This window comes from Dipodomys merriami, unplaced genomic scaffold (genome assembly GCF_024711535.1).
Source record: "Dipodomys merriami isolate MVZ:Mamm:240054 unplaced genomic scaffold, mDipMer1.0.p SCAF_9, whole genome shotgun sequence".
In the NCBI taxonomy this organism is placed as follows: domain Eukaryota; kingdom Metazoa; phylum Chordata; class Mammalia; order Rodentia; family Heteromyidae; genus Dipodomys; species Dipodomys merriami.
Genome location: NW_027206512.1, coordinates 20,843,934 through 20,864,191, shown reverse-complemented (window position 1 = coordinate 20,864,191; position 20,258 = coordinate 20,843,934). Strand labels below are relative to the sequence as shown.

The 20,258-nt window shown below is 46.4% G+C and overlaps 1 protein-coding gene across 1 annotated transcript in view; it reads right to left on the bottom strand.

Annotated features, from left to right (window-relative positions):
• Ppef2 (protein phosphatase with EF-hand domain 2) overlaps positions 1-11,979 on the bottom strand; it is a 47,778-nt gene extending 35,799 nt beyond the window's left edge. Inside the window, exons 1-3 of the mRNA XM_070012270.1 lie at positions 11,925-11,979; positions 4,622-4,749; positions 4,411-4,468 (exon numbers count right to left, since the gene is read on the bottom strand). Coding sequence (XP_069868371.1) covers positions 4,411-4,468; positions 4,622-4,749; positions 11,925-11,979 — 241 coding nt within the window. The remainder of the gene's footprint in view (positions 1-4,410; positions 4,469-4,621; positions 4,750-11,924) is intronic.
• Positions 11,980-20,258: the final 8,279 nt, after the last annotated feature.

Below are 20,258 nucleotides of genomic sequence, written 5' to 3'. Positions count from 1 at the left end.
GGGCTCAGGGCCTCTCAGCGTCATCGGTTGCTGCTATGTCTGTCTGAGGGGACCAAGCTCGAGCTTGCAATAAAGACTCCTTTGCTTTTACATTGCTGACGATCTCTGGTGGTCTTTTGGGTAAGGATTTCCGAATTCGGCTTTACACTGACCACAAGCTAAAGGAAAACAGGCAGGTTTTTGTTTTTTGTTTTGTTCTGTCATGGGGCTTGAACTCTGGACCTGGGTGCTGTCTCTCAGCTCTTCAACTCAAGGCTAGTACTCTACCACTTGAGCCACAGTGCCACTTTTGGTTTTCTCGTGGTTTATTGGAGATTAGAGTCTCGGGCTTTCCTGCGTGGTAGCTTTGAACCATGCTCCTGCGATCTCAGCCTCCTTAATAGCTAGGATTACAGGCGTGAGCCACTGGTGCCTGGCTAAAACAGGAAGTTTCAATGGGGCTTGAGAACAGAGTTTAAAAAGATGGTTTCAAAAAACTCTGGCAAGTAATTGTTAGTCAATTGTTAACAAGTTGTAGGTAAGCTCTATCTCATTGATCTCCTCCTTGCTTTAATTGGAAATAAAAAGGGCTTTTGTGACAAAGACTCCTTTTGCCACAGTTCAAAACCAACCTGGGCACAAGAAATCCCTCCAAAACTCCATCTCCCAGCTAATCAGCACAGAGCCAGGCTGGAAGCATGGCTCAAGACTCACATCTAAGTATCCAGCTGAAGGCTGAAAGTGGCATTGTGACTCTTAATTGGTAGAACACTAGCCTCAAGCAGAAGTGCTCAGGGACAGTGCCCTTGAGTCCAAACCCAGTAAATGCCAACTGGGACTGAAGAACGTAAAAATATATAGACAGCATCTAACAGCCATTTTCGCTTCTGTACCTTTGCTTGCTAAAAACTCTGCTAAAACCTTGAGGAGTGGAGTGAAAGAGGCAGAAAACTGGACTGCCCTCATCAAAGTAGGCAAGCACCCCTGAATGGATTTATGAAAAGGCATGGAGTAACATTAATGCTTAATGTAATAGAAAGTAGAAGTTATGATTACTAACCGTTCATTTTTGCTTCTGTACAAATTGCTTTGTGCTAGATGATTTTATGGTTTTTGTATGATTTTAACTGTGACTGGTTTTAGTTACTCAGTAGTGGAATGTCAGCCTGGGAGCCTAGAGTTGGCTGGGAAGGTGGCTCAGTGGTAGAGCGCTTGCCTTGCATGCATGAGGCCCTGGGTTCGATTCCTCAGCACCACATAAGCAGAAAAAAAAAGCTGGAAGTGGCGCTGTGGCTCAAGTGGTAAAGCGCTAGCCTTGAGCTGAAGAGCTGAGGGACAGTGCCCAGGCCCAGAGTTCAGGCCCACAACCGACAAAAAAAAAAAAAAAAAGACTTCAAAGGGTTTACAGCCCTGACCAAGGGTGCAAAGTCCTCAGAATTATCCCCACAGCTGCAAAGCCCCTCCTGGAGGCCGGGGCAGTAAGGCCCTAGGAAAGAAATATAATGTTTTGAGAAACCTAAGCAACTCCATTTTTGTTTAACACTCCATCTCAGTTCTGCGACTTGACTCGTCACCCACTTTAGTCCCAATGCTAGGAATTTATGACAGAAAGCCATGCACAATTCTTGGAGCCATAGATGGCATTTGCTTAAGGCAGGTGTTAGCCCCCAAGTGGTGTTGCCCCCCATCCACCTAGGACTAAGAATTTCTGACCAACCGGTTCTTCAGAGCCCAGGGCGAGACATGCCATGCATTCTGTTGGTCCAGGTGTGACTCATAACCGTTTTCAGTCAAGCTATGGACCAAGGACATTTTTCTGTAAAGGTCAACCAATCATATTTGCCCAGCTTAGCTTGCTTTAAGTGTTAACCAATCATGTAAGTTCTTATATAAAAGGTCCTTAAAGTTGTTTGTTCAATACTATAAAACCTGTGCTGATTCTATGCTCAGGGCCTCTTAGCGTCACCGGTTAACGTGCACGCGGAGGACCAAGCTCGAGCTTGTAATAAGCCAGCTCTTTGTTGCTTACATTGATCGTGGTCTCTGGTGGTCTTCTGGGGGTCCCTGAATTTTGGTATAACAGGACTAACTATCCCAGCAATGGACTCTGAGACACCCCCAGGACAAAGTCAGTCCTGACACTGGAAAACCATGGAGAGGAGAAAGAGGAGATGACATCCTAAATGGAGTCACTTTATGCTTGCCCTTTCAAAATTAATCAGAGCTGGGAGAGCAACAGAAATAGTTGCTTGTCCACCTAATGTCCATACCTGTCTACTTTCTAACTGGACAGAAAGTTAACAGTCTTGCCTTTGTTACCTGCTATTTGTATTTATAGTAGCCTCTGACTGGTACTGCCAACCAGTCCATTGTGCTCTTCCTACCCAGTTGCCCAAAAGACCCTTGACACTCCTTTTCTGCCTTTCTGCCCCAAGTATTCCTCCTCCCCTGTAATGGGCTGCAATTGGGCTTATGGTCCAAATGGAACTTTTCTGGACCATGGCCAATGTGTGTACTCCTATGTCATTCATGTTAACTGACCTTGTCACCTGCTCAGCTTTTTGCCTGATCTTTCCAAAAGTCTCTTTCAACAGGATAACCTCCCCTGCCCAGGATACCACCTGGGAACAAGTCCAGGCCATCCTATTACTACAGGCAACCAAAGACATCACTTACACTGCTCTGCCTTCACCAGTGCAGACCTGGACCCTAAAGATCCCAGCTCCAGGGATTCCTTGATGCTCCTAGGTCAGCAGGAAGTAGCCAAAAGAGCCCTTGACATGCTTGGCTCTGACAACTACTGTCATGGAAAAAGGAAGACCTTTACTAACCAAACTCTCAAGCAGATGCTTCTTGGACGGTACCCGGCCGAGCAACGAAATAGAGACCCCTGACTACTTCGTCCCTTTAGAAAAGGAAGTAGCTCCAGAAAAAATGACCTCTGTCCATACCCCCTGGCCTGGTACCTTCTACTTTTATTAAACAACAGAGCTGGGAATGAATGTAAGCATTATGCCCACCTTTGGTACTCAGCTCCACCCAGACCTGAGCTCCTCCCTGCCCTGGAGTTCCGGCCATACAGCTGGCCCCTCCCTCTCTCTACCCAGACCCACCTGAACTCCCATCTACCTCACTTCCTCCCCTCAGACTCCCCTGGTACCTGGATAGGAACAGGTGCCATTTCTTCCCTCTTGGGGGAGATATGGCCCCTCTAATAAACCCTGTACTAGTCTTTCTCCTGTGCCTGCCTGCCTCTGTGTGGTCTCCTGGGATGAATGTGATAGATCCTTTTAATCTCACTGAGAAAGGACAGAAAGTAGAGGCATGGGTTCATAGGCAAGAGGTAAACTCAAAGTCAAGGAGGGAAGGGTTTACAGGTGTTCACAGTGAGCTCAGTGAGTGCAGAGGCTTAGAACATTCAGAGCCCTCTACCAACCTCTTACTGCCTGCCTAACCCTTGGTCTTCCTCTGTAGACTGAAGAGGGCCCTAAGCACAGACCAGAAAGACTAACAAATCTACAACTTCTGGCCCTTCCCTCCCAGCAGCTTTCAACCAATGACTGCTCAGCTAACTTGAAGACTCCAGATGTTGGCGGCTCATGCCTGTAATACTGACTACTCTGGAAGCTGAGATCTGAGGATTACAGTTGGAAGCCAGCTTGGGCAGGAAAGTCTTGAGACTCTTATTATTATTTTTTTTTTTCCTTGAGTCCGGTTGTGGGGCCTGAACTCTGGGCCTGGGTGCTGTCCCTCAGCTCTTCAGCTCAAGGCTAGCGCTCTACCACTTGAGCCACAGTGCCACTTCTGGCTTTTTTCTTTTTGCTTATGTGGTAGTGAGGAATCGAACCCAGGGCCTCAGGCATGCAAGCAAGCGCTCTACCACTGAGCCAACTTCCCAGCCCGAGACTCTTATCTTTAACCAGCAAACAGCCCATTGAGGGGATGTGATCAAGTGGTAGAGTGTAGCCTTGAGCAAAAAAGGGATAGCGCTCTGGCCCTGAGTTCAAGTCCAAGTACAAGCATCCTTTCACCCCTCCTTTCCCCCCAGAAGACTCCAATTCCCTCTGCCTGCAGGAGGGATCATCCTTGGGCTTATGCAGTGCACTCTGGCCCAGGATCCCCCAGCACCCCCTCTATATAGGCTTAGTACTCCATCCTTTGCTGGCTGCCTCCGCTTTCCCCACTCACCCCCCCTCCCCCACTGTGTTTCTTGCAGCTGATAAATAAACACATTGCACGAGAACACGTCTCCAGATATGACTTTAGGAAAACCTAGACTAAAATTCCATTTGGTTCCTGGTCACCTCCCTCCTTCATTCCCAGCTTTCATTTTAGGGCCTTAGTCCCTGGGTACTTCCTGCCCCACTTCCTGCCCTGAAGGCCATGACCCTGAGAAGGAGGAGCACAAAGCATAGGGTAGTTCACACTTACTCTCGTTGTGGCTGCTTGGAGTGAAGTGATCTATGAGATAGCTGAAGAAATCATGGAGCTGCAGAATAACCAGATGAGGTGGATGTTAGAAATTAGGGAAAAGAGAATCCAGGAGTGCACCAGACTGGTTACCCCTTCTGAGCATCTGGGCCTTGCTGCCCAAGGCCTGGAAGGCAGACTGGCAGGCCACCCTGCCCTCATCCCAACGCACCTTGACCTGGTCCTGCTGGCCTGCATACTCGATTGACTGGAAGATGCTCCAGGTACATCGCCGCCTCATCTCCAGGCGGGCCACATATCGCCGGTACCATCTCTGGATCAGGGCCGCCGCCTTGAAAGCTGTGACACCAAGACGCAAGCCTGTGAGCTGGGACTCCCTGATTTAGGGGGAAGACCCAGACCCTCTCCTAGTGTCCATGAGTGGACAGGATGGCAGAGACTGAGCTACCCACTGATGGCCTGGGCACTGTGCCTGAGCTTTTTTGCTCAGGGCTAGTGCTCTACCACTAGAGCCACAGATCCACTTCCAGTTTTCTTTGCTGCTTAATTGGAGATTAAGAGTCTCATGGACTTTGCTGCTCAGGCTGGCTTTGAATCTGGATCCTCGGATCCTAGTCTTCTGAGTAGCTTGGATTACTGGCATAGCGACCATGCCAGCTCATTCTGGCATTCTTGATGGTTACACTAATATCACTGGAGCGACTGGATCCCCACTTGCAGATAAAATCGTTTGCATGCACTACAGACTCCTCTTCACCACAATCTTTCTGAAGGGATACACTCTCAGACCTGCGGTAGACTCCTGAAACCATGGCTCATTCCCAATCCTATACATTCTGTGCATTTGTAAGGCAAGAAATTTCATATAAAGAAGGACACTTCTCTTTGTCATGTCTGCATTGCCAGGCTTTGGGGTGTTTGAAACTAAGTACTGAATGACTTCAACAGTTGATCTGATAACTGTGTTGACATGGGTGATGAACTTGATGAATGGCTGTGGTAGTATATACAGCATGGATACTTGGGCCAAAGAGATGGCTCAAGTTCTGGGTGAAATGGAGCTGAACTGGGAGAGGACTCATCATCATACTTAGAAATGTATCAATTGGGGCTGGGAAGGTGGCTCAGTGGTAGAGTGCTTGCCTCCTATGCATGAGGCCCTGAGTTCGATTCCTCAGCACCACATAAGCAAAAAGAAAAAAGCTGGAAGTGGTATTGTGGCTCAAGTGGTAGAGTGCTAGCCTTGAGCTGAAGAGCTGAGGGACAGCGCCCAGGCCCAGAGTTCAGGCCCCATGACCGGACCTCAAAAAAAAAAAAAAAAGAAATGTATCAATTGTTTATTTCTGGGACTTCTTACTGCATAGCTTCAGATTGTGGTTTTTGATGGGGAACTGAAATCGTGGGAAACAGAGGTACAGGGAAGGGAGAATGGCCACCCACACATAGCAGGGCTGGCTCTGCAGATTCTGGGAAGGAGATGTAAACTGGAAGGACCACAAGGATTTGACATGCTTGAAGGGCAGGAAAAATGTGATGGGGAGGGGGCATTTTGACATTGTGACAATAGACAAGCCAGGTGCCAGTGGCTTATGTCTATAATCCTAACTACTCAAGAGGCTGAGATCTGAGGATCGTGGTTCAAAGCCAGCCCAGGCAGGAAACTCAGTGAGACTCTATCTCCAATTAGCCACCAGAAAACTGGAAGTGGTGCTGTGGCTCAAGTAGTAAAGCACTAGCCTTGAGCTGAAGAGCTTAGGGCAGCACCCAGGCCCAGAGTTCAAGCCAGATGACCACCACCAACAACAACCAAAGACAAAAGCCAGGAGGTCTGGATGCTAATGTGGAACTGCCCTGCCAAGCTATGCAGCCTCAGGCAAGTCACCTGGTACCTTTATGTCTTCACCTGGGAGAGGGCTGGACTAGGTGAAGATTGGGAAGAACAAACAAGAAATTCAAGATTTATTCAATATGTCATCCAGTGTCAGTGGTAATGAGGCTTTCCCAGCTCTGTGCTTGTTATCTCTGATTCTGTGAGACCACTGTGGGTTTATAAATCCCCATTAACACGAGAGCAGGACTGACCTTCAGCCTTTTTTTGCTTCTAGGTGCTAGCTGACCAAGTAAGCAAGTGTGGAGCATGCAGGGTGTTGATTCCTCATGTGAGGTTAAGGACCTCTGGTCAAGTATTGGTGGCAGAGAAGGGAATAGCTGTCCTCATAAGTAACTAGAGTATTCTTAAGCCCCTGGGTCTAGACATGATGCTGGTGATGAATGGACTATTTTTGGATAAGCTGGATTAAGAAGGAAATCCTGGGGGGATGGCTCAGTGGTAGGGAGCTTCTCTAGCATATGTAAGGCTCAGGTTTGATACACACACACACACATACATGCACGCACACATACGTGCAAATACACACACACACACACACACACACACACGTGTGTGTGTGCCCAACCCTGTGGGTTCATTCAGTCAGCTTTATGAACAATAGACAGATTGGCTTAATATAGTTTTCTTGGATTAGAGAGCTAGAATGCTGATTTCCTAAAAAGGAAAGGTAATGATGGGCTGGGAAAAGAGAGCTGTGGGAGTGAAGCAAAGCTGAAGTTGATTTCCTAGGAAACAAAAACTTTATGCCCAAAGTATTTGTTAAAGGCATGTGCTAGATAATAAGTGATGAGGCTGAAGTTATAATGACCAAACTTTGTAGAAATAGGTTGGGGACTGGGGATGAGATGTGTGGGGGCCCAGGAAGGAATTTGTGTTTCAACTTGCTCCACCCATTATTGTGACTGGCTCTAAAGGTGAAGATGCATCGGAAGATGGTGGACCCCTCATCCCAAGTATTTTAAGGCAAGTGCTGCCAGCCACCATTGCATCCTCAGTCTACTCCTCCAGGCAATGAATAACTCTTTTCTTCTCTTTCCAGTGCAGTTCCCTATCTGGGGCCTGGATTATTTAATGAAAGGGGTGTTGTGAAGTACAGGATAAAGTCCTTTCATACCAACCTCTGGTAAGTCACACCTGTGACCATAGCTACTTGGGAGGCTGAAATTCGGAGAATTGACATTCAAGGCTAGCTCAAGCCAGAAAGACCAAGAGACTCCATCTCAACAGAGGGAAGCTGGACATGGTGATGCTCACCTGCCATCCCAGCAGCTATGAAAGTCTGAAGTAGGTGCACTGTGGCTCTGGCATGGGTTCAGAAGGGGAATGAGATGCATCTCAAAAAATAATCAATGAAAAACAGGGCTGGGGTGTGGCTCAAGTGGTAAGAGTGCCAGCCTAGCAAATGCAAGGCCCTGAGTTCCAACCCCAGTACCATAACCAGAAAGGAACAAAACTCTCTCTCTCTCTCTCTCTCTCTCTCTCTCTCTCTCTCTCTCTCTCTCTCTCTCTCTCTCTCTCTCTCTCTCTCTCTCTCTCTTCTGAGTAGCTAGGATTATAGGCATGAGCCACTGGCACCCAACTCCTCACCCTTTATTCTTTTTTAACAGTATGATGAAAATGTTTAGGAACCTCCTACTGGAGCCATGTGTAAATTAATCCTGAGATGCAGGATTCATTTTATAAAAGTCAGATTAATCCTGAGTTTTATAAAAACTCCCTGTGTAATAAGACCCAGATTCCCTTTTATGGAATCAAGGGTTACTAGATTCTTAATTTTAAAAAAATGAAGGCCCTCCATATGTGAGCTGGGTGTGGTCCTTGGTAGAACACTTTCCTAGAATGGATTGATCCTCAGCACGATGAAAACAAAATAAGACATCCACATATACAAACACAAAAGATAGGTGCTGGTAACTTGTACCAGGAATCCTAGCTACTGAGGAGGCTGAAATCCAATGATCACAGTTCAAAGTCAGTGTGGGCAGGAAAGTCCATGAGACTCTTAGCTCCAATTAACCACCACCAAGCCAAAAGTGGAAGTATGGCTCAAGTGGTAGCATACCAGCTATGAGTGAAAAAGCCCAATAAAAGTACAAGGCCATGAGTTCAAGACCCAGTACTGACACAATTAACTAATTAATTAGAAACAAATAAATTGTGTGGATTTGTTCACTGAAAAGTTCTACAAGCAAGGACTCACATGGCAACAATGACACCCAGCACTCTGGAGAAGTGACTGCTCCTGGTGTGAGGTAATTAACCCAAGAAGGCCTGGGTTACCAAACTAGGAAATGGGAAGTCCTGGCTTGTGGAATGTGCTGGCCAGGCAAACGAGTGGCTGTCACCGTCCTCTACCAATAGTAATCCCTGTCTGCTAGAATTTTATGCTGGTCCTTACTGCATTCTTCTCTGTGTTTGAGCTACCTGGAGAGCCAGTTTTCTACACTCCTAAATGATATTCCTTCTCTACTCCCCTCATTCACAATGACAGATCAGGCTTTTCAAAGATAAGTTAATAACAACAACAACAACAACAATAATAACTGTACTGGGATTTGAACTCAAAACCTTGATTGTACCAGGCAGGTAATCTATCACTTGAGTCATGCCCCCAGCCATGTTTTGCTGCAGATAGGGTCTCATGCTTGTGTCCAGGGCCAGCCTGGGACAGCAAGGCCCCCCATGTAGGTGGGATGGCGGACATAGGTGACACTGTATCCAGCTTGTTGGTTGATATAAGTCTCATTACTTCTTTACATGCGCTGGTCCCAAGCTTCTGTTATCTCTGTCTCTGCCTCCTAAATAGCTATGATGGCAGAAATGAGCTTTGAGCAACTGAGATTGCCTTTAAAAAGACACCTTTTTGGGGGCTGGAAAGTTGGTTCAGTGGTAGAGCGCTTGCCGTGCATGCCTGAGGCCCTGGGTTCGATTCCTCAGCACCACATAAGAAAAAAGCCAGAAGTGGTGCTGTGGCTCAAGTGGTAGAGCACTAGTCTTGAGCTGAAGAGCTGAGGGACAGCACCCAAGCCCAGAGTTCAGGCCCCACGACCAGACCCCAAAAATAAAATAAAATAAAAAGACACCTTTTTTTCAACCAAAGGTGTTTTGATTCTTTTCCTTTATTACCTTTAAGTAGTTGTACAAACAAGTTGCATTTGCCATTCAACAAAGCAGTTGAATACAATGCATCTTGAGACTCTTAATCATTTCCAAAGTACTAACTGTCCCCTTCTCTTTATCAGGTGACCTGTAGGCTGAGGATCAGACTTGCTCCTGTGGCCACGTGATAGATGAAGGGCTAGGCTAGATGCCCAGGAGGATGAGGGGGAGGAAGAGTCTATCTCAGAGTTTGAGGTCCCCACAGCCCTACACCTGACAGTGAAAAGGACAACTTTCAGGCAACAGTCATGTCATAGTTCTAAAGCTCTGCTGTGTATGGTGCTTCATGGAAGATTCACAATATCAAAGGGTGATGGGGAAATTAATATCTGCATTTCTGCTTTTCTTTTTCTTTTTTGCTAATCCTGGGGTTTGAACTCAGGGGCTTAGATGCTTTTTCTGAGCTTTTGTTCCTCGAGGCTAGCACTCTGCCACGTGAGCTATAGCTCTACTTCTGGCTTTTTTTTTTTTTGGTAGTTTATTTAGATATAAGAGCCTTATGGACTTTTCTTTTTGGTCAATTGTGGGGCTTGAACACAGGGCCTGGGGGCTGACCCTGAGCTCTTCAGCTCAAGGCAAGCAGTCTACCACTTGACCTATAGCGCCACTTCTAGTTTTCTGGTGGTTAATTGGATATAAGTCTTATGGACTTTTCCTGTCTTTGAGCTGTGATCCTTAGATCTCAGCCTCCTGAATAGGAGTGAGCTACTGGTGCTGGGCCTCATGGACTTTTAAAGCAGGCTGGAGCCCAGATTTCTGATGTGAACACTGACCATCAGGACTTAAGCTATGCTCCAGATTTTCTCCTTTGGAAAACTGGCTGTTTCTAGCCAGATTTCAAAAATTCTGTTTGGAATTGTTTTCTGGTTTTATTTTTTTGTTTGCTTTGACTCTTAGAACAACCCTTCAGGGCTGGGAAGGTGGCTCAGTGGTAGAGTGCTTGCCTTGCATGCAAGAGGCCCTGGGTTCAATTCCTCAGCACCACATAAGCAGAAAAAGCCAGAAGTGGCGCTGTGGCTCAAGTGGTAGAGTGCTAGCCTTGAGCTGAAGAGCTGAGGGACAGCACCCAGGCCCAGAGTTCAGGCCCCATGACTGGCAAAAAAAAAAAAAAAAAAAAGAACAACCCTTCAAGCCAGGCGCCAGTGGCTCATGCCTGTAATCCTAGCCACTCAGGAGGCTGAGATCTGAGGATCATGGTTCAAAGCCAGTCTGGGCAGGAAACTCCCTGAGACTCTTATCGCCAATAAACCACTAGAAAACCACAAGTGGTGCTGTGGCTCAAGTGGTAGAGCATTTGCCTTGAGCTGAAGAGTTCAGGGACAGTGCCCAAGCCCAGAGTTCAAGCCCCACGACAAAAACAAACAAGCAAAACAAAAAAACAAAAACAAAAAACCTTTCAAGGGTATAAAGGCCTCTTTATGGGGCTGAGGATGGTGGTTCACACCGGTAAGCTCAGCTACTTGAGAGATGGTAGAAAGAACTCAGTACCAGTCCAGCAGAGGTAAAGCAAAAGGACTGGGTTGTGGCTTAAGTGGTACAGTACTGCCTAGCAAGCCTGGGCCCCTGGTTCAACCCTAGTACTGCCAAGTTAAAAAAATCTCCATCAAGCTGGACGCAGGTGGCTCACGCCTGTAATCCTAGCTAATCAGGAGGCTGAGATCTGAGGATTATGGTTCAAAGCCAGCCCAGGCAGGAAAGTCTGTGAAACTCTTATCTCCAATAAACCACTAGAAAACAGGAAGTGGCACTGTGGCTCAAGTGGTAGAGCACTCGCCTTGAGCTGAAGAGCTGCAGGACAGTGCCCAGGCCCAGAGTTCAAGCCCCATGACCGACAAAAAAAAAAAGAAAAAAAATCCCCATCAGTGATATTGTCCAAAAAGAAATGTACTCTTTATCTGACTTAGGGAACTGTAACCCCTCTATAATTACCTTCATAATAACAATAAAAAATGTCCTCCCCACCTCCCCTGAGACACCCAATCTCAGCAGTCTTACCACAGCGTATGAGTGCCCCTTTATTCCCACGCTCAGGTAATTCTCCAATCACTTACCTTATTAGCGCCAAACTGCCTCCAAATTTTGGTTCTAATGGCGACTGATACTTAATTAGGAAGCTTACTATGGGCCACACATGGTTCTAAACACTCATTTACTAACAAATGTGTGAGGGGAGGTATTATTATTTTTGTAGGTGTAAAAGTAAGAAAACAATAGAAGGATCTCACCACTGGGAAAAGGTGGAGCCAGGATTTGAACCTAGACCATGTACTGTATAACACTGGCCATCTGGGCTTCCTACAAAAACCTTTTCAAGGACACTTGCCAAGGGGTCAGCACCCCTCCTGGCTTCCTCTATCACCCCTCATCTTGTGCTATGGTTTTCTGCCTCTCCCCTAGAAAGTCCTGCCTGTGCCACATGGACCCTGGGGGCCCACAGCTGGTGCATCTGGTGGGAAACACATACCTTTCTCTGCATTCTGAAAAGCAAAATGGTGTTGGGTAGAGGCGCTGCTTCCCATCCTTCTATTCTACAGGACACAGGTGGAATCGTGGGTAGACAATGGGTGGTTCAGCAACAAAAGGGGGATCTGTCACATGAGAAACAGGCAAAGTGTTAGTTCACATGGAGCTGAATTTCCAATGAATTGCATGAGAATATGCCCTACCTCCCCAGATCCATGTACAAGACATTGCTCCTTGGAACTCCCTTTGCTTGACATCCCATCCCATACTGTATTCTGTGGGAAATATCCTTTGCAGTGTAGACACATACTGGCCATTTTTTGCATTTTCAAAGCAATTCCTTTGATCACCTCTTATTGCATATGTTCACCTTAGCTACTCTCAAACCATCCTTGCCATCTGAACCTGTCAAGCACTGGGCACCAGTGGCTGTAATCCTAGCTACTAAGGAGGCTGAGATCTGAGGATCACAGTTCAAAGCCAGCCTGGACAGGAAAGTCTGTGAGATTCTTACCAGAAATCCAGAAGTGGTGCTATGACTCAAGTGGTAGAGTGCTTGCCTTGAGCTGAAGAGCTGAGGGACAGCGCCCAGGCCCAGAGTTCAAGCCCCACGACCGACAAAAAACAAACAAACAAAAAACCTGTCAAGCTGTTGTCCAGATGTCCCTGGACTCCAGCCCTGTATATTCAGTGAGGTTCTAGAACCTTCACAGAGAGTCTCACATTCCCTGCACCCCACACACAGAATCCACCTTCAAGGCCTCATCTCACTTCTCTTCTTTGTCTGGTTCTTTCACTATCACGACCTTTCAGCCTGCTCTTATCTGGGACTTGCTCTTGCTAACCCCCTGCTCTTCACCTGCTGACCTTACTCTTCCTTTAGACAGTTTGGCCTGCCTCTCCCTGAGCTCTGAAGACCCCTCACATCTCCGTCATGGGATGCTAAATCATTATTTAATATCTTGTCTCTCTATCATTCACTGTGCGTCCTTCAGAGGGGAGTAAGAAAGATTTATCACTGTATCCCCAGGATCTATCACCCTGACCGACACAGAGTAGGGATCCAGTAGAAATTTATAGAATAAACTTGTGACTATATTTATACAACCAAGATGTTTCTTCAGCTCTTCTTCAGAAAACAATACAAGAGGAGAGATACTGACTTAACATTATAAGTTAAGGGGCTGGGAAGGTGGCTCAGTGGTAGAGCGCTTGCCTTGCATGCCTGAGGCCCTGGGTTCGATTCCTCAGCACCACATAAGCAAAAAGAAAAAAGCTGGAAGTGGCGCTGTGGCTCAAGTGGTGGAGCATTCGTCTTGAGCTGAAGAGCTGACGGACAGTGCCCAGGCCCAGAGTTCAGGCCCCCCCAAAAAAAACATTACAAGTGAAATTCCAATCCAACTATGGTAGTACATGTCTGTAATCCCAAGTACTCAGGAGGTAGAGCCAGAAGAATCACCAGTCTGGCAAAGTTACCAACATCCTATCTCAAAAACAAAATAAAGCCAGGCGCCACTGGATCATACTTGTAATCCTAGTTTCTAAGGAGGCTGACCTCTGAGCATCAAAGTTCAAAGCCAGCTGAGGTAGGAAAGTCTGTGAGACTCTTATCTCCAATATATTACTCAGAAAAAGCTGGAAGTAGAACTGTAGCTCAAGTGGTAGACAGGTAGCCTCGAGCACAAAGAAGCTTCCGGATAGTGCCTGGGCCCTTAGTTCAAGCCTGGACTGACAAAACAAGCAAGCAAGCAAACTAAAGGTCTTGGGGGGTACGACTCAGATTGTGGACTCAATTTCCAAAGTACCAGAAAAAAAAAGGAGGAAGGAAAGAAGATTGTCTCTCAAATTTTTTTTTTTTTTTTGTCAGTCGTGGGGCTTGAACTCTGGGCCTGGGCGCTGTCCCTTAGCTCTTCAGCTCAAGGTGAGCGCTCTACCACTTGAGCTACAGCGCCACTTCCGGTTTTCTGGTGGTTTATTGGAGATAGGAGTCTCATGGTCTTTCCTGCCCGGGCTGGCTTTGAACCGCGATCCTCAGATCTCAGCCTCCTGAGTAGCTAGGATTACAGGCGTGAGCCACCAGCGCCCGGCTGTCTCTCAACTTTTGAAGGTTATGGTATTTGGTTTTGTGAAAAATTACCCTTTCCTTTGTATATCAAAAGTAAAAAAGACTTGCCTTACTTATACTAGTTAGTTTGTTCTCTCTCTCTCTCTCCCTCTCTCTCTCTCTCTCTCTCTGCAAGGCTGGGATTTGAACTTGGTACCTGATACTCATTGGCTAGTGCTCTGCCAACTAAACCATACCTCCAACCCAGTTCGCTTGTTTTGAATAAATAAATAACCCAGTGTTTCAATGTAGGTGGATATAGTCATTTGCTCAAGGGTTGTGATTGAGGAAATCCTGTTTTGTTTTCATTTGTGTGTGTGTGTGTGTGTGTGTGTGTGTGTGTGTGTGTGTGTATGTGTGTGTGTGTGTGTGTGTGTGTGTGTGTGTGTGTGTGTATGTGTGTGTGTGTGTGTGTGTGTGTGTGTGTGTGTGTGTGTGTGTGTGTGTGTGTGTATGTGCGCACGCACTGGTACTGGTGCTTGAACTCAGGGCTTGGGTGCTGTCCCTTAACTTTTTTTGGTCAAGATTGACATTCTACCCCTTGAGCCACAGCTCTACTTTTGGCTTTTTGGTGGTTTATAAGAGATAAGAGTCTTATGATGAACTTTTCTGCCCAGGCTGGCTTTGAATTGGGATCCTTGGATCTCAACCTAGAATAGCTACTTCATTTCTTATGATGATGTATCCCAAAGTGACGGCAGGATAAGATGCTTTTTTGACACCCCTCCTCCCAATAAAAAGTTGTTGACACAGCCCTAAAGTGAGGGTGTGATATCTGACATGAACCATAAAACTTTTGTCTAACTTTTATCATACAAAAAGCAATAAATGATAGTTTTCCAAAAGGTTTATATGAAGAAAAAATTAGAGATAGCTATCACCAAATAGGTTTACATATGGCTGTTTAAGAGAAGATAATGAAGTAAAGTGAAGTCACCCAAGGACTAGCAGAGAATGTATCAGAAGTCAGTAGAAATGTGAATGGAAAGGATATTAAAATAGTTATTAACACAAAAACCTTAAAACCAGGTATCAGTGGCTCAATCCTAGTCACCCAGGTTTTTATTTTTTTGCCAGTCCTGGGGCTTGGACTCAGGGACTGGATGCTGTTCTTGAGCATCTTTTGCTCTACCACTTGAGCCACAGCACCACTTCTGGCTTTTTCTGTGTATGTGGTACTAAGGAATCGAACCCAAGGCTTCATGTATGCTAGGTAAGCACTTTACCACTGAGCCACATTCCCAGCCCCTCCTAGTCACCCAGGAAGCTAAGATCTGAGGATCAAAGTTCAAAGCCAGCAGAAAAATCTTTGAGACTTACTTCTAGCCAACCAGCAAAAAGCTCAAGGGGTAGAGTACCAGCTTTGAGTAAAAAAGCTAAGGGACAGTCCCCAGGCCCAGTTCAAGCCCCAGTACAAGCATACATACACACAAAGAGAAAACTTTTTCAAAAGTAAAAAGTGCATGACATGGACAATGGGCAAACTCTTGTCTTGTAACACTGCCCAGCTGCAAGTCCAGGGGTGACTCTCCCTCTGAACCTTCTTCTCTGGTGACCAGCTCTCCTGCACCACATTAGGGGAATTTGACTAGAACCATCTATACTTCCAGATATGATCATATTTTTCCCTTGGTACTGAGAATTGAAGTTGGGGACTTGCTTTTGCTAGGCAAGTGCTATACTATTTGAGTCACACCTCAAACCTCTCTATTGTTTCATTTATTTAATTTTTTGTTGGTTGTGGTGCTCGAACTCAGGCCTGGGCATGGTCCCTGCGCTCTTCAGCTCAAGGCTAACTCTCTATCACTTTGAGCCACAGGGTCACTTCTGGTTTTCTGGTGATTAATTGGAGATAAGAAGAGTCTCAATGACTTTTGTGCCCAGACTGGCTTTGAACTATGATCCTTAGATCTCAGCCTCCTGAGTAACAAGGATTACAGGCATGAGCCACTGGTTCCCAGCTATTTAATTTTTCAAGTCAGGGGCTCTCTAGGTAGGTCTCTGGTCCTGATCCTTCATCCTCTACCTCCCATGTAACTGGATTACAAGTAGGTCCACTACACCTGGCTTGTTTTTCAAAATAGTCTCATCATTTTGTTAGGGCTGGCCTCAAACTCTAACCCTCTGATCTCTGCCTCCCACGGAGCTGGTTTTACAGGGGCAGCGTTACCACTTCTTTTGAGTCCAATAAACAGACGAGGATCGATTACTCAGATTTTATGACTGAAACCCCACAAAGACCCTCTCTTGGTGGATGAGGTATACCCTGACTTCTGACCCAAACCAAATCTGTCTGAATTTCCTGGGGGAGGGGGTGGGAAGACTCTTAGTCTCACCAAGTTCTGAGCTCCAGGCTCAGAAAGTTCACTTACCTTTTGGGGGTTATTTTTCACTGAGACACACGAGGCAGTAACCTGGCCTCAGGTCTGACTGTGAGGGTCCCTGCTGCTCAGCTTTCCTCCAGCCGACCAGACCAAAGCAGTGGGAGGGAGAGACTGCAGAGTCTGGGTGTCACTGTGCCCCAGGTCCTGCTTCCGGAAGTGTCTCTCTTCCTCTGTCTCCACCCTTCCCAGTTCCAAATCTTCTTAGCCTTGGGGTTTAGGAGATGTGTTGCCTAAGCCATGTCTGAGAAGCTTGAGCCCCTTAACCCAGAAACGGAAGAGTGCTGACGAGACACAGACCGAGCTCCAGAGAGCAGCCTTCACCACCCTGGCCACACTCAGGGCCTGGGCTTTGGGCCTGGGCCATTCTTCCTGTGGCTGGCTGTTTTTTGTTTGTTTTTTTTGACTGCAACATCTGACGGAAATAGCCTCCCTTTCTTTTTCCCACTGTCACTTTCCCCTTAGGATGAAGCTAAAATTGTTGATTTATATTCCCAGAGAATTGAACTTCTCCATTAATCTAAGTGCTATGTGATGCTCAGTGAGTTAAATGTTCTATGTGAGGCTGGGCACCAGCGGCTCACACCTGTAATCCTAGCTACTCAGGAGGCTGAGATCTGAGGATCGCGGTTCAAAGCCAGCCCAGGCAGGAAAGTCCATGAGACTCCTATCTCCAATAAACCACTCAGAAAACCAGAAGTGGAGCTGTGGCTCAAAGTGGTAGAGCACTGGCCTTGAGCAAAAGAGCTCAAGGATAGCACCCAGGCTCAGAGTTCAACCCCCACAACCAACAAAGAATTTAAAAAAAAGTTCTATGTGTATGTGACAAGAAATGTATACACTATTGGCTTACCTACATCCATGAGGTTAAGATTAGGTTATTTTAAAAGTTGATTTTACTCTGCAATGAATCAACACTGCCTGCCTATCCAACTACCCATTTTCTCTGTCTCCTTGGGAATGCTCCAGGGGCATGTAGAATGGAATCTCCTGGATTGCATCTCACAGGACTCTAAACAAACTTTTTTTTTAATGTCTAGAGCTTCCACTGATTTTTTTGAGTCCAGTCGTGGGGCCTGAACTCTGGGCCTGGGCACTGTCCCTCAGCTCTTCAGCTCAAGGCTAGCGCTCTACCACTTGAGCCACAGCCCCACTTCTAGCTTTTTTCTTTTTGCTTATGTGGTGCTGAGGAATCGAACCCAGGGCCTCAGGCATGCAACGCAAGCGCTCTACCACTGAGCTAACTTCCCAGCCCAGCTTCCACTGATTGACACATTTTTCTTTCTTATTTTAGTGTCGGTACTGGGACTTGAACTCAGTGCCTCATGCTCTCTCTCTCTCTCTCACTTGGCTTCTTCAGGCAAGGCTTGATGACTTCTACTACTTGAGCCACACCTCTACTTCTGGCTTTTTGCTAGCCAATTGGAATAAGAGTCAGGGAATTTTCTGCCCTAGCTGGCCTTGAACCATGATCCTCCAGAACTCAGCCTTCTGAGTAGCTAGGATTGACACTTTAAAAAAAAAAAAAAGGTCTTAATAAGTTTAGGGAGGACTACCACAGACTACTGGGGCAGGGTTGCTCTCTGACTTCTTAGCCTTTTTCTACCATTACTTTCCTTATGTTTGACCTCACAATTTGCCATCCTCACTGAAAGTTTATTAGACTGCCAGAGAACCACGCAGACATCCAGGTACAGAGAACAAAGAAAGACAAGACTCCTTCTTACAAAGAAGTGAGAAGCAGCACTGGCTATTGTCTGAGATGACCTATATAACCTTAGGCTAGGAGGGGCTAGAAGGGGCTAGGAGGCAGAGACCCTGGTGTGGACTTGTATGGCAGACTAGTATTTATGGCTGCTGTCCAAATAGTAGTTAAGGGTCCAGCAGCTGCCCAGACCTGAAGGTCACTCTAAGGGGCTCTTGTTGCCTTATATGGTGGTAGCTGCCCCAGAGGAGTGCCATCCCAAGGTAAAGGGGCTTGGAGGCTGATTATTTACTGCCTTTACTAAGTGGGCCTAGTGTTGCCTAGGAAGGGAGCATGCTAAGCTGTGAAGGGACTCTTTTCACTAACACTCACAAAGCCCAAGTCCTTCTCTAAGATGACATATATACTCCAGTTCTTAGCAAATCTTGAGTGACTCCTGTCTGCATGCTACACTTGCTAATAAACTTGTTTCTCGGGAAATGTTCTGGCTTTTTTCAGTCTGATTGTGTGTGTGTGTGTTGGTCCTGGGGCTTGAACTCAGAGCCTGAGCACTGTTTCTGAGCTTTGTTGCTGAAGGCTAGTACTCTACCACTTCAGCCACAGCTACTTCTGACTTTTTGGTGGTTAATTGTAGATAAGAGTCTCACGGACTTCCTGCCTGGGCTGACTTCAAACTGTGATCCTCGGGTCTGTTTCTTGAGTAGCTAGGATTGCAGACATGAGCCACCAGCCCCAGCAAAATAACTCTTCTTGAGATGACTCTTCCTTAATGTCACAGGTGGTAAAGTAGGAAGATAACATAAATAGCTTAGTATTTTTATTCTTCTTACCATATTTTATTATCAAATGTCATTAATAAAGGACAAGAACATATCTGTTTCATATTATTTTCAAAAAGCATTAAAGCAGTACTTTTTAGAAGAAGGTCCACAGGCTTTTAAAAAATATTAGAAACATAACACACCAAAATCTAGGAACAAAGGCCCCCAGTCCCCACTTTTTAAATTTTGCCAGTCCTGGGGTTTGAACTCAGGGCCTGGGAGCTGTCCCTGAGCTTCTTTTGCTCAAGGCTAGCACTTTACCACCTGAACCACAGCACTGTTTCCATCTTTTTCTGAGTAGTTTATTAGCGATAAGAAGAGTCTCCTTAGCCGGGCGCTGGTGGCTCACGCCTGTAATCCTAGCTACTCAGGAGGCTGAGATCTGAGGATCGCGGTTCAAAGCCAGCCCGGGCAGGAGAGACCGTGAGACTCCTATCTCCAATAAACCACCAGAAAACCGGAAGTGGCGCTGTAGCTCAAGTGGTAGAGCGCTCGCCTTGAGCTGAAGAGCTGAAGGACAGCGCCCAGGCCCAGAGTTCAAGCCCCATGACCGACAAAAAAAAAAAAAAAAAGAACAGTCTCCTGGACTTTCCTGCCTGGGCTGGCTTTAAACTGTGATCCTCAGATCTCAGCCTCCTGAGTGGCTAGGATTATAAGTGTGAGCCATTGATGTCCAGCTGAGTTCTCCCTTTATAAGATTTTTCTTTTTGGGGTAGGAGAGGGGGCTGGAAAGGCAGCTTAGTGGTAGAGTGCTTGCCTAGCACGCATGAAGCCCAGGGTTCAATTCCTTAGCATCACATAAGCAGAAAAAGCCAGAAGTGGCTTTGTGGCTCAAGTGGTAGAGTGCTAGCCTTGAGCCCTGAGTTCAAGCCCCAGGACTGGAAAACAAAAAGATTTTTTTGCAGTACTAAGGTAGAACCCAGGGCCTCATACCCACAGGGCAGGAGCTCTACCACTGGACTACATACCCTCCTTCCCCCCAAATTTTTAAATTTAGCTCTTTCAGAAGTACTTTTACAGTGTTTATTTTGTAGTAGTAGGGATTAGAACCCAGAACCTTAGCCCTCAGCCCCTCCTGCCCCTCCCCCCCCCACACTGCCAGCTCTTCATTGGTTAAGCATGACAGCAGAATCCTGAGACCCTGGGAATAAGGCAGCAGATATCAGTTATCTCTGAACTGTGCAGACTCCATGAAAGTACAGGCAACAAAAACAGGAGAGTTGAAACCATATAATCCACTTCACCAACACTTGTTCCAGGGATCTGCCCTGCTTCACAGCATCCAAACCTTCAATGATAAACTGGCCTGTGTTTTTCAATCACG